General features: G+C 44.4%; 1 protein-coding gene across 1 annotated transcript in view; it reads left to right on the top strand.

Moving 5' to 3' along the window:
* ARHGAP33 (Rho GTPase activating protein 33) overlaps positions 1-14,898 on the top strand; it is a gene marked incomplete in the record, with an annotated part of 3,206,105 nt that overhangs the window by 1,388,737 nt on the left and 1,802,470 nt on the right. Inside the window, 1 exon segment of the mRNA XM_044080442.1 lies at positions 10,118-10,195. Coding sequence (XP_043936377.1) covers positions 10,118-10,195 — 78 coding nt within the window.

Raw genomic sequence — 14,898 nt, forward strand, 5'->3', positions numbered from 1 at the left:
AGTTCATATTACATTGTCTCTGATTATTGCAAATGTTCTCATAAAGATCTTTTTCACAAGCTTGGATAAAAATATCAGTTAGCAGGCATATATGGCATATAAACACTAGGTTTCCTAAAGTTCATAACATAATTGTCGTTGGTATTACCAAATATTTTCTTAAGAGATACATTGCGTGCAAACAATTGAAGCTGGATTAAACATCTCTGTACTCAGAGTTAACTGTTGGTATAAAACTCAAACCTTTCAATAATAGTTGTATTTCTGCTGAATTTAATTCATAGCGTGAAATGTTCCAGATGAGTCCTGCTTGGCGTAGCCCTTCATTTTCTTCAATGTATGTCTCTGAATATGTGCAGGAGGTTCCTTCCCTTTCTGGCCACTCTGCTGATTGCCATTGGGAAACAACCTCATCCGTGTGGTATGTATAGGCAGTGGTAGTGTTTGAAAAACCTGTTCCATCTGTTCTTCTTGGCCCGGTATAATCTTGCGTCTCACTACTGATTCTGTTTCACTGAGGGTGTTCACGCTTACGGCAACTGTTGTGGGTGATTGAACCAGATGACTGGAGTATACAGAGCGTGGCTGTTCAATGGATTCATTTCTAACATCAACAACAAGTTTAGATTGCACATTGCTAATCACATTTTCGTAGGTATGAATATCATTTCTGGGACGTGAAGTTTGTTCAGAATTTGACGTAGTGTGCTGAGTCCTGGGCCAGGTAAACACATGTTGCTGCAAGAAATCGTGCAAGTCTCTGGCCAACATAAATACACTGGCAGATGAACTAAGCAGAAATCTCATGGACCCACATGAGTGGAAACTGGATCCAAAGACTTTCAACATGTTGATTAACAAATGGGGGAACTGAGATGTAGACCTGATTGCCTCCCCCAGGAACTACCAATTGGACAAATTCTGCACAAGGACTCTCCACAAACAAGCTTGGAAAGTGGATGCTCTATCAGTTTATGCCTTTCCTCCTCTGCCTCTCCTCTCCAAAGTACTACTAGAGATCAAACAGGACAAACCAAGGATGATACTGATTGCACCAGACTGGCCACGCTGACACTGGTGTATCCCCTCTTGCGCAGTGTGTCACAGCTAGCCCCATGGCACCTGCCTCAGACCCCTACCCTTCTGTCACAGCAGGAGAGCCAGATTCTGCACCCCCAGCTTCAAACCCTGAACCTGGCAGCCTGGCTAATTACCTAATCTCTCAGTTACCATCCCTCAGTAAACAAGTGTTGGATGTCATTTTGGAGGCAAGGAGGCCTATACTAGAAAATCTTATGGTGAAAAATGGAAAAGATTCTGTACCTGGAACCAAACTCAAGGGATGGCCACAGCAGTGCCCAATTTACCTCAGATTCTTCAATACTTAACTGAGATGCTTCACGAGAGCCTCACGCCTCAGCCATTTCGGCTTATTACAACACAGAACCACCCCTCTTTTCTCACCCACTGCTCAAGCAGTTCTTCAGAAGGGCAAAAAACTTAAGACCACGCAACTGCAGAGTTAAAATTCCTCTCTTGGAAAACAGCTTTCCTTTTAGCAATCACTTCAGCCAAGAAGGGTATCTGAATTACAGGCCCTTATGGCAGTGGAGCCTGTCATCATCTTTCATGCGGACAGGGTGTCTCTCAGGACCAGTCCCTCCTTCATGCCCAAGGTGGTGTCCAGTGTGGCTCTTAATCAATCCATTCATTTGCCAACCTTGTTTTCCAATCCACCAAACAAAGGGGAATGGATACTACACTCCTTAGATGTGCGCAGACAACTTAGATTTTACTTGGACAGGACTAAATCTCAAAGGAAATCTGAACAACTGCTGGTGGCATTTGCTGCAGGGGCAGAGGGGAAGGCTATTTCAAAGCAAACCATTTCTAAATGGATAGGCCATTGCATTCATTTCTGCTGTAAGCACCATGGAAAACCTATCCCACAGGGGATTAGACCCCAATCAACCAGGGCTGCATCTACCTCTTCAGCCTTTCTCAGAGGTGTCCCTACCAGAGACATCCTAGAAGCTGCTACCTGGAGTTCTGTACATACTTTCACCAAGCATTACCATTTGCCAATTTTCTCTAAATACAGAGCTGGCTTTGCCACTGCAGTCTTGCAGGGCCTTATAGCTGGTCCTAATGCTATCTAAATTCCTCCTCCCATCATTAGCTTAGGAAATCTATCCAAATGTGATGACTGCAACAGTGAAACACGAAGAACATAGTACAGTTGTGTACACTTACCATAAATGTAGATGTTCAAGTGTATTCACTGTTGCAGTCCTAGTTACCCTCCCTCCAGCCCCCTGACTTCTTTTGGCTATACCTCTATTCTCCTTTACTATGCTTAAAAGCATTTTGGTGTATTTGCTTTTTTGTTGGAGGTATAACCTTGTACATATATATATTTAATTGCTTCCTATTAGGGGGACACCTGACATCTGGGACAAGAAAAACTGATGTAATGGCTTCAGCTGCATGTTTTATATCCCTGACTACCTGGTGTCACAGAAGATGAGACAGCAACCGACGCAAGACTCAAGACTCAAGACTCGGATAATCAGGCCGACTGAGGGCTACTGCAAGCAGATAACCCCAATGTGATGACTGCAATAGTGAATGCACTCGAACATCTACATTTATGGTAAGTGTACACAACTATACTTTTTCTTTCCTAACTAGGAGGAAGCCTACCTGACTTGCATATTGGCCACTTTTTGTATGTGATCTTGTGACTCTCTCTTTCTGAACCATGGTTGGCTACTATTGAGCCATTTACCAGAGAGAAGCCTAGAATGGCCTCTCATCCTTTATTCATGTTGCCCCACCCATGTGGACCCAGGCAGTCCTCAGTCCGCAAATGTTTTTTCCTTGCTATCAGAACCCTGCTGTGGGGCATAGGCTGAGATTATGAATACTGCCATATCATTAGGCTGGAATCTGATTTGCCATGAGTCTGATTCTGATGATATCGTCACTAACTTGTGAAGCCTCTCCCTCAACACATTTCCTGCAACATTTCTAGTCTGTCCTCCTCCAGAGTAGTAAACACTGGATCCCAATCAAGTGGCTTTGCTGCACTGCCTTTCCATCTTGCCTCCTGGGTACATAGTATGTCCAGCCTCCTCTTTATCCTTGTGTCATTCACTTCCAAGCTGCATCCTGTCCATGAACCTGCATTGAGTGTAGGAATTCTTAGTTTGTTTGGTAGGTTGATTGGCTTTACATCCACCTTTTGCTCTAGAAAGCTCTCCCAGGGAACCCAAACTGGGCAACTGGACACCGGCTGGCCAGTAGCTTATTGACCCAAAGCTGCTGGGTTTTAATGGGGCACATACACCCCTCCTACCATTAGCATGGGTCCCTGGCATAGGTCATAGTAAACCAGGTCCTTGACCTACTTTTCACTGGCAAGTACCTATGCTCATTTGATGACAGTGAATACAACTGAATCACCTAGAGTCATATTTGACACTGCTGAGGGGCTAGCCCTACTATAGACGTCAGTCTGTGATCCGTGTTCTGCTATTATGAGGATACTATGCACCAAAGCAGTTGGTTTATCCAACTCTTCACCCATAGGGCACCAAGTAGAGTCTGTGCTGCTGCTTATAGCTCCATTATTTGGTGAGTATGAGAAGGAAACCCTCTGTATGTTTTTCAGAGGCAGGAGGAACCCCACAGAGATGCAGGGAAGACGTACACACTTCAACCAGGCATTGGTTGGAGGTCAGGTTCAAACCATGTACCTTATGCTTGGGTGGCAAAGACCCTAAGTATTATGCCACTGGTGATTGTGAGATTATAATTCCATATAAAACTGTTAATCTAAATATTTTAAGTGTTTTTTATTATTCAGGAGAGTAACCTGTTGTTTGATTGCCATATTTGACAAAGTTTTATTAGAAAACTGAGTAGGGAAGCCATACTTGGAGCAAGGTTGATGTAAAATGAAGTCCCATGTTGCAGGTGTCTGAGCAGTGTTCACTTCTTAAGGAGAAAACATTCTCGCTAAGAAAGCCATTAAGGGCACCTCCCCTTTCTCTCCCCTCCCCTAGCCATCCTGCCTCACACTGTCTGATCATTGCATTCCTTCCTTTGCAGGCTCTGGCTCACCCTTTACCCTTCCCTCCTCACTCATCTCTCAGACCTGTTTATAACATGCTTAACTACCTCACTTAATCTCAACTCCAAATACATATCCAACTGACTTACACCCAGCTTCCTCTCACTACTATGTAATACTACTCACTTAGTCTCCTCTCTTACTCCTCTATCTTCACCTTCCATCCCATTAACCCTTCTAGTTTGTTCCACATTTGTGTGGAGTTTCTGCTTTATATCTGCTTGGGTTTAGTGCAATATTTGTATAGAAGATTTAGGTATATGTGTTTGGAACAGTATCCGTTTCAGCTTAGTACTGTCTGTATATACATCTTACCTTTATTCCTAGCCCCTAGATAGATATTGGTATATTTGTTCATTACTATGTTTCATATTGTATGTATAGCTAATGTTTGCTGCAGTATGTGTTATTTGCTATTGTATGTGTATTCAGTTGTTCTTCATGTACTCTGCTGCTCATTTATTGTTCATAGGTAGGTACTAGGCTATCGGCCCAAGGGCCTACGTAAGCCTAGCCAACAAGGTTCCCTGGCTTACGCCACCCAAGAAAGTTATTTTCCTGTACCACTGTCGAGCAGAGACACAAAAGTGATCCACGCGGTGTATTTACTATTTCCCATCCACTCATCAAGATTTTTCTTGAAGAGTGCTAATGAAGAACTTTGCTCGACATAAATGGGTAGCCTGTTCCAGTGTGTAGGAAGTCTGTGGACAGGAATCTATCTCTCCAGCATGTCCTGTTTATTGTGGTGACAAGGTTTAGGTCACTAGAGTGTGTAGTTCGGAGGGATTAGGATCTCTTTAGGTGTAGCATGTCAAACAGCTCTGGGTTTGACGCAGCTTTATATGTTAGGCAGAGATCACCTCAGAGTAGGCAATTTGCTACGGAGTAAAGCTGGAGTTTTTTTGAGGTTGTCAGTGTAGGGCATTTGTTTGAGGCCAGTAATCCTCTTTGTGATGTACTTCTGTGGCCTTTCCAGCTGCTGCAGATGTTTTGTGAGGTACATTCCAAAAGGGGCATTGTACTCTATAATGGGTCTGAGTGTCGAGTAGAGGGGAGCAATAACCTCTTTTTTCCTGGATGAGAACCCTTTTATGATGAGGTGTGCCACGTAGAAGGACTTCCTGACTACTGTAGCGATGTGATTATCAAAGGAGAGACTACTGTCCACCTGGGTCCCAAGGTCTCTTATCACACATTCGGTGTTAAGTAGATTGCTGCCTATGTGGTAGTTCATGGGTACAGAGTTTACCAAAGGGGATGACACTGCACTTTTTGGCATTGAGCTTGAAAACTTGGCTCTGACACCAGACGTCTGTCTCAGCGAGGCCCTTCTGTAGGATGTGCACATCATTTGGGAACTTGACTATGGCTCCTAGTTTGCAGTCATCTGCGAATGTCGTTATCCAGAGGCCTTCTGTGTTAGCCTGTACTTCTGAGAAGTAGATAGCAAACAGGAGAGGTCCCAGGACGGAACCCTGTAGTACTCCACTTGTCACTGCTTTGAGGTCAGATTTGGAATCTGCAACTTTTATAGTGTGGGTTCTGTCAGTGAGCCAGTTGGCAACCCATCTTGTGACGTAGGGATTTATACCTAGTTTAGTGAGTTTAGCTATAATTCCAGAATGGGTGATGGTGTTGAAAACCTTGGCGAGGTCAAGATAGGCTGTGTGGTGACTGACTCAAAGAAGTCAATCAGGTTTAGGAGGCATGATCTGCCTTTCACAAACCTGAACTGGGTGGGATCCAGAGTTTGGAGGTTACCAATGTCTTTGTTTGAGTTCCATGATGATATGTTCCATGTCCTTGCAGACCAGGCTAGTCAGGCTAATAGGTCGGTAGTTCCCGGGATCAGTGGTGACTCCCCCTTTGTGGAATGGGATAACTGTTGCTGTGCGCCATTCAGTGGGCACAAATCCTGATGCAAGGCTATTATTGAACATGGTGCTTAAGTGGGGAGCCAGTTTGTTCTGAAGTTCGTGTAAAACGCAGCCTGGGATGTTGTCCGGTCCCATGGATGCTGTGTTTTTGGCTTTAGAGAGTGCAGTTTTTACCTGCGTAGTTGTGATTACAGGGACTCTGCATTCTTCTTGTATAGATATGGGCCCTTTAGGGGGTGGGGGTGGGGTAAAGTTAGCACTGAACCTATCTGCCAGGATTGGCAATATCAGTTGGTTCTGTAATTTTCGTGCCGTTGTGCTGTAACTCGGAGCAGATCTGGGTGTTGCCATCGAGATTCTTGACATAGCTGTAGAATGCTTTGTGGTTATCCTTAGAAGTAGTGGCGATTTTGTTTTTGTAGCTAGCTTTGGAGGATCTTATAAGGGATCTCAGCTTCTTACTGAGGCTGACTAGGGAGCTCCTCCAGTCATGGGATTTTACTCTCTTTTGCAACAGTTTCTTTCTTCTGTTGTACAGTTTGTTTATGGCAGGGGACCACCAGATTGGCTTCCTTTTTCTGGAGGATAGCGTCTCGGTTCTGTTTGGGATAGCACGATCCATGCACTCGTCTAAGTGCTTATAGAGTGCATTTGTGTAGGATTCAGCAGTTGTAACTGTATTGTCCATCGCCATGGGGGTCCTGGAGTTCACCACTTCTGTCTTAAAAAGCATGAAGCTGGCTTTGGAGAAAATTTTTACCGTGGTTTCCTTAATGGGGGGTGGGATGTGGATATCAAGAGTGATTAGCTTATGGTCAGATCAGACCAATGAGGAGTTGACTTCAGGTGTGGAACACCGGTCACTCATGTTGGTAATGACTAGGTCTAGGATATTGTTGACCCTGGTGGGGGTGTGGATAAGTTGATCCAGGGCATTGGAGTTTATGAATTCCAGAAAGCGTTGAGCTAAGGAGTTGGTACACAAGTAGTTTTCCCAGTTAATGGTGGGGTAGTTGAAGTCGCTCATTATTAGTGTGTTTGGTTGAACCCTAATATTTTCCAGTACATCAAGAAAAGAGGAGTGGGAATGCTGGGGCATAGTGGGGATCTATAGCAAGCTGCAGTTTGGATTGCAGTTTTGCCAGAGTTAGTTGCACTTGGATAACTTTGAATGCAGTATGCTGAGCAACTACCCTGGAGGTGTGGATATCCTTAATGAATATGGACACACCTCCGCCTTTGGTGTTTCGGTCCAGGTTACATGGCCGAAAAGTGTGGTATGAGTTATAGCCTGGTAGTGCAGGGGTGCTCTCGGGAGCCTTGAACCAGGTCTCAGTCACTGCACAGATATCGATGTTCTCCATTTTAAGGAGTGCCTCGAGTGAGTGCATTTTGAGATTTAGACTTCTAGCATTGAGTAGTATTACCCTTAGTTTTTGCTTGCCTGTTCCTGTAACGGTGGTGAATTTATTTGAACCTTACCTAAAATAGGCACTTTAGGGGCAGCAAGAGCCTTAGCCAGTATCCGGAATCCCAGGGATGACAGGTGCAGGCCATCTGTGGCAAAGCATCATGGTCTGTCGACCATGTCATCCCAAGCAGACAGATACTGGATCCCCTTAGAATGACACCAGAAGCTTAGCCAATTGTTGAAGTCAATCATTTTGTCCTTGTACTGCGGTGTCATTCTGGGCGATGGAAGAGTGCTACTCAGGGCTAGGGTCATACCTGCCTGGGCTACAAGATCATAGAGCTCTTCCATGTCTCTGTTCATGTAGTCCAGAGAGGTACATCTCAGGTCATTCACACCAACATGGACAATGACAGAGTCATATCTGTACTTGTTGTGGAGTGTCCTGAGTGTGTGGGTTATGTGGCGGATCCTTGCACCCGACAGGCAGCGGACAGTAACCTTCCCCTTGTTTAGCCTGGTGAGTGGGACATCAATGTGCCTGACTATGGATTCACCTGTGACTAGTGTGTTGGGTACGTTGTTTTGCCTTATTGGCTGTGGTTGAGTGGCACACTGAGTCTGTGGGCTGTGTTGGGGGATGGAGGTTGCTTGCGTTTCTGCTTTGGAGGTCTCTGTTGCTTAGACAGATTATTATTGAGAGCCTCTGCGAATGTTTTTGTGTTACTATGTGTGGATTTTGGTACTGTGGCTTTAGTGAGACTATGTGACGAGTGTGGTGTGGTGCAAGTGTTTACCTTCTCCTCTTAACTGTCAAGTTCAATCTTGGTTGGAGAGAGCTTTACCTCCAGGTTGGCTAGATAAGTGCATCTCTCACAGGTTGTAGTGTTGCCTCAAGATGCCCAGATTCTTCAGATAGACAGGCGAGAACACTGGGAGCTGACCCTTGGACATGCCTGAATAAAAAACTATTTTCCTCTAGATAAGTGAAGAAAGTGAGTACAAGAACTGTTTTTCTCTCAGCAAAGGAGAAAATTAAGTACAAAAACTGTTTTCCTCTAGGTAATGAGGAAGGTTGAGTGCTGTAGTAATTAGTAGCTTATTTAGTGCTTACAAGTTCTGAACAAGTGCTGAGCACAAATAAGCAAATTTAAGTGCTAAAACTAAGAATCTGTATCTGCACTATTCGAGTTACAGGACAGAAACAAGTGCAAATGCAGGCTTTCAAAATCAAAAAGTTGAGAGAGATTGAAGAGATTGCCCAAACGGCCAGTAACTGTAATTTCTGGGCCAGAACCACTCCATATGTGGTAGACAGGGTTACCTAGTGCTTACCACTCCTACTGATAAGCTAGAAGGCTTCCCTCCAACACATTAAGGCTTGGGGGGCTCAGAAGCTTACATACAGTCATGCATACAGCAAATCTGTATCTGGAACTAGTTACAGGAAAGGTAGGAAACAGGCTTAGTTTTTTTTTTTTTTTTTTTTTTTTTTTTTTTTTTTTACAGAAAAGTAGCAAAAACTGTAGTAAAAACAATTCACATGCAGTGCAAGCTGGCACACTTGAATATGTAGCAATATTAGACCAAACACAATTTAAAAAATGCAATTAAATTAAAAAGGACTAAAAGCAAGTGCAGAAAGAGTTTATTAGGTAGAATGTGGTAAAGAGATTGCACTGGGGGAGTGTCCCAGATCAAATCTACAGTGGGGCGGGCAACTGCAAAAGCCACCAAATTTAAACTACAAGACAGAAATAGGGAGGATGGGGGGGACAAAACAGTTTCAACAGAGATCTAATCAACAACTACAACTAACAGTACAAACTCTAAAACCAAAAAAATATACTCAACTCTGTATATTTGTAGATAGATTGGAAAGCAGTCTCTCAGAACACAGGTTCCAGCAATTTCTCCCCGGGTCTCCACTGAAAAAGGACCTGTATCCAGTTGGAATTTCCTGGTAAACAAATGTAAATAAATTAAGAAAGAAGACCAGATTAAAGAGTTTGCGGATGAGCGGACCCTTACCGAGAGATGCTGGGAAGAAAAGAATCAAACTTAAGTATGTTCCATAGGTCGGAGGATTCAGTTAGTTGATTTCACAATTATGTATGGATTATGTACAGCCAGCAAACCTTAATATGACTTTTCCCCATGTGTGTAACCAGGCATACACCTTGTAAGCCATGGTGCTCAAATAACTTTTGAGGTAACAGTATTTTACCTAAGTCAGAGGCCAAAGATGTCCCCCTCCCGGTATTTATAGAGGTAGCAGAAAGTTTTAACTGACAGAAGTGACTCATATTTTTTATTGGATATTCTGCATCTTTCATTATACTGTTAAGATACATATCATTGCTGATTGGGCAGCTTGTTGGTAGGATGCAGCGTGGAGGTTTAATGTGGAAGTCTAAAATTTGAAGTTGTTACCCGACTTACTCAGCTCAGTTTACGTACTTTTGATTTTGAGCAAGTAATTAATTCACACACATGCCCGTTTTAACTGAAAAAATGTCTTGTGCAGTTTACCTTAAAAATATTAAAGTATGTACATGGGCAGTGATGTTAGGGTTCTAAACTTTAAGTATTTCAGTGTTCTTCATTTTTACACATATCGCAAAATATTTTTGCTGTTGCTTTTCCTGAAATGTTTCATGTTTATTTATTTACTTTTATGGAATTGCATAGGTTGGAGATATGGTGTCTGTAATTGACATGCCACCTAAAGAAGATACAGCATGGTGGAGAGGAAAACTTGGATTTCAGGTAAGTTGCTCTAGATTTGTTGCACAGTGAAAGTTTGTGGATGGACACATTTTGATATGATAAACATTGGCCCTGATGTGCAGTAAAACCATGACTGGAATCTGTTTAAATGTCTGGATGCATCCTTTATACTTTAATCTGATGTCAGTTTTCATCTTGTTTACTGGTTGAATATTGGATCTGGTCTTGGCACCTTTAAACACATTGATCTGGGGCTTTGACTCCTCCCCTACCCATAATCCCCTGCCATCTACCCTGATTACTTCACATCTTATTTGCCACCTAAGAAAACGCATTGTTTCTCGGGGGCTGTGATCTCGTGGCGTTTGTGGTCAGTAAGTACCAGTATTTTGCAGTCTTTTCTACCTTTTACACGGTACAGTTTAAAGATAAAGGCTTAAAATTGTGGGCACAAGATCCACATCTTTATATCTTGCATTTTGGCACTCTTGCTTGCACATGCTAATTTACTGGAGAGCTTTTTAAAGGTATATCATACACACTGATCTACGTCCACCCTCTTTACTGAGCTCTCTCATATAAACAATGACATTTCAATAGGCAGGCAATTATACAGACATAAAACAGTCATGTCCAGGCTGCAGTTTATCTGTAACTAAGTTTCGAGACACGACCTGATCTTGTAACATAATAGGACTGGGTTTAGCAACAGGGACAGTCATTAGGGAATGTTCTGCTTGAGGAATCTCTGGGTTTTTCTCAGGAGCGGGAATTACTGACAGAATGTTCTCTGGAACAGGTCATAGTAAGACTTCTGGGGCAAATGCTTTTTCAGCAGTTGGGCTTTCACAGCTTTATTGTACTTGGCACATGGAACCAGTAAATGACTGCTGATTGGTAGTTTTGGTTGTGGTTTGTCTCGACATAAACATCTTGGTTCATCTGCCCAGAGACTTGTCACAAGGAATGTTTCTGAGATTTAATCATTTTAGAAAAACATTGGTATTGTCACGTTTGGATTTTTCTAACGGCTGTTTTGCACTTTGAACTGTACCTGTAAATTGTTCATCTACCAGGCCCATATTTACACTTATCAAGGGTATGAGACCTTGTCAGCGATTTGCGATGCATAGTTTGGCTTAAAAGCCCCTTGTGGTCATTAGCCTAGTAAACACCTATGAAAGTTCAGCCAAACTGTTTGACTGAGGGTATTCAGGACTGCTCATAGTATGAACAAAGTCCTGCTCTTCTGCAAATTTCTTGGAACTGCTGATTTGTAAACTGTGCACCATTGTCAGAAATAACTTTGTGCGAACTACCATAGACAGAAAAATGTCGCTTCAACTTAGTAGTGACAGTACTGGAAGTTAGGTTGGGAAGTCGGTCAGTCTCGAACCAATTCGAATAAAAGTCTAACACTAAATAATGTTGACCATTCCACTCAGATATCTGTGACTACTGTCGACCAGAGTAGTTCAGGAATCTGGCTTAACTGAAGTGGTACTTTTTGTTGATGTGGCTTTGTACTATTACATACTGAGCAAGATGAAAGTACTTTCTCGATATCTCTTGACATAGAAGGCCAAAATATTAGACCTCTCACCCTCCTTTTGGTAGAATCAGTTCCTGGGTGACCACAATGCAAGATCTTAATATACCCCTTTTGCTAGGACTTTGGAACAATCACTTTAGGACCTTTCATGATGATACCATTGTCTGACAAAATCTCATTTCTGTATGAAAAATATGGTTTCACTTCTACTGGTAAACAAGATTGCTTTGAAGGCTATCCTCAACTGATAGAGGTTTAGCTTCTGGAGAATTGGATCTGAAGCTATGTGAGTTTTAGCTCATCAAGACGTGTGGAAAAAAAATTTCTCACTTCCATGACCTCAAAATCAAGTTGCTCATTGTTATGCTGTTCTATGTTTTTTCTGGGCAATCTGGATAATGTGTCAGCAAGATACAGAAGTTGGGCTTTTGTGTAAACAAGATTGAAATTGTACTTCTGCAGTTTGAGTATCATAGTTTGCAGTCTGGCAGGAGCTGTATACATAGGTCTTCTCAAAATGGTGACTAGAGGTTGGTGGTTAGTTTCAGTCTGGATTGGTCGACCATAAATATAATCATAAAACTTCGGACATGCAAACACCGTTGCCAAAAACTCTTTCTCAATCTGTCATATTGCATCTCAGTCTGGGTAAGAGTTTTCGAGGCATAGGCTACTGGTCTACCCTCTTGAATGACTGCACCTAGACCAAACTTAGAAGCATCACAGGAAAGAGTAACTATAGATGTTAAGTTGTCTATCTCGCCTTCATTCTTGCTGGATGGGTTCGGAGCCGACCTCGGCTCCGACTCGGCCACTCTAAAAGCTCGAGAGTTGGTTCCACCGGCTCGAGGCTGCCCCTATATCCCACAATGCTAGGCGTGAATTACCTCAGATCTCGTTTGCCGCTACAGCGAACGAGGTGTGTTTTCTACCGGCTCCAGGTTAGTGAAAGTTAGACTAGTTTAAATTCTTTAGACTTAAGCTAGCTTAGTGTATTTCTCTTTCCCTTTAGTGTAGTGGATATTATCCCTTCTACTTTTTATCCAGCCCCTTTTTTCTAAAGAACTTATAAGTTCTTTCCCTAGGCCTTCGGGCCCTTCCTTCCCTTCCTTAGGGTGTGTATGTGTTTGATTAGGAAGTTTTAACTTAACTTACCCTTTAGTCTAAATAATTCCTTTTAGACCCCTATCAGTGTAATCTGTGTGTGTGTGTTTTCTGTGTGTGATTACACTTCGGTACCTTGAGTATGTCCAAGGATTCAAAGGTCTCAGGCTTCAAGAAGTGTGACTCGTGCTGTCAGAAAATGTCTCTGACAGACGGTCACACTTCTTGTGTGTATTGCCTGGGACCTTTACACCTGCAGGACTCTTGTGCTGTATGCCATGGCTTCAGCCCTAGAGTCCTGCAGGAGAGAAGAAACAAACTCATTTTAAGGGGTTTGCTTAAGCCTGAAGGTTCCCTTTCTGTGACATCGGGGAAACCTTCTAAGGCTTCCAAGACCTCGGCTCCAGCTTCAGAGTCGAGGCCTAAGGCTTCGAAGCCTACTGCTTCATCGGCTCCGGCTGGAGCCGATGAGTCTTTGACTGCAGTATCTGTGGTTCCCTCGGCTCCGGCCGGAGCCGAGGCATTAGAGATTCCTGGGTCGGCTCCGATCAGACCATCGGAGCCGACATCTAGAAAGAGATCGAGGTCACCGTCCCTTGGCTCCGTTCATTCAGCTCCAGCGTCTCCCCTGCTGTCTGAACGGAGCCACAGATCTCACTCCTCCAGGTCATCGAGGCTCTCAGATCACGACCTCCAGAGGGTAGTGAGTCGACTTTTAAAGTCTGAGGCACTGGCCCAAATGCTCCAGAGTCCGACTCATCAGTCGATGCCTCAACTTGTTCCTATAAATATTCCTCCTCTGACTCCTTTGAGCTCGGAGCCGGGGCGTCTCGGGACCGAGACTGTGGTAGCGTCGGAGCCGATACAATTGTCTTCGGCTCCGTCGTCGGCTCCGATTTCTTCTTTGAAGAATCTCGGCGCGGCTTCCCTCGTCGGCTCCGAGGGGTGAGTGGCATCGGACCCTTGTCCGACCCCTCTCCCTCTCGGTGCTTGGCGCTGGTGAGTTCGGCTCCGACATTGGCCTCGGAGCCATCTCTGTCGGTGCCGAGGAGGTTCTCAGCTTCTCGGAGCGGGGACCTCTGGCTCTGCCGGACAGGGGTGCGTTCGAGGTCATGCGGAGTGTGTTGGAACCTTGTTCGACTCCACAGTCGGCTCCGTCCGCCCCTCCCTCTTCGGTGCCTTTGGTTATGTCGACTCACTCCCTCATCCCAGACCGCAGAGAGCCAGCTCCTCAAGAATCCCCTGTGGGGATCTCATCCTCTTCCGAGGCCTCCCCTGAATTGGCAGGGGAGCCCCCTAGGAAGAGAAAGTGTAAGAGGAAGCACATAGACTCACCTGAGTCTGTCACCTCTGACACAGATTTAGAGGATTACGTGGGTTCCCCACGTTCCCCGTCTGAAGATGTCTCTTTCGCAGACATTCTAGAGATCCTGAAACAGAGGGGAAATTGGCCAGCCCTTAACCCTTCGGAGGATGAATCTGTGTATCTTGAGGCGTTTGGCTCTCGCCCTTCCACCTCCTGGGTGTCCCCCCCTTTGATCCCCTCATGCAGGTGGTTGCAAAGAAGGCCTGGACGGCTCCTGATTCAGTGGACCCTACCCCCAGGAGACCTTCCAAATTTATAACAGCACCAACTGACAAGCAATTTCTCACAAAAGGTGTTTCTGTGGATGCTATGGTGGTAGCTGCTGCCACCAAGAAGGAACTAGCTGATCCTTCAGTGCCTGTTCATCCCCCTAACAAAGAATCTAGGTCTATGGACAGGTACGGGAAGTGGATGTTCTCATCAGCGACCTTTGCTATGCGTTCGCTGAACTACCTATGTAATTTTACTCGTCTTCAAAGAGACTTGATCAAAGAAGCGAGTGACATGTTGAAGGATCCTACGGCTGCGGGTTTTCAAGACAAGATGAACACTCAGCTGGCTACCCTGAACTCCATAGCTAACTCCTCCATGCGCCTCCTTTGTTATGCGGCTGATGGAGCGAGCAGGGCCGCAGGGACAGGTGTGGCCTTACGCAGGCATGCCTGGATGCGGCTATGCAACTTTGCGGACCCCTTTAAAACGTCATTCACTAATTCCCCT

Source organism: Protopterus annectens, chromosome 8.part0 (genome assembly GCF_019279795.1).
Source record: "Protopterus annectens isolate FY-2018-M chromosome 8.part0, PAN1.0, whole genome shotgun sequence".
Lineage (NCBI taxonomy): Eukaryota > Metazoa > Chordata > Ceratodontiformes > Protopteridae > Protopterus > Protopterus annectens.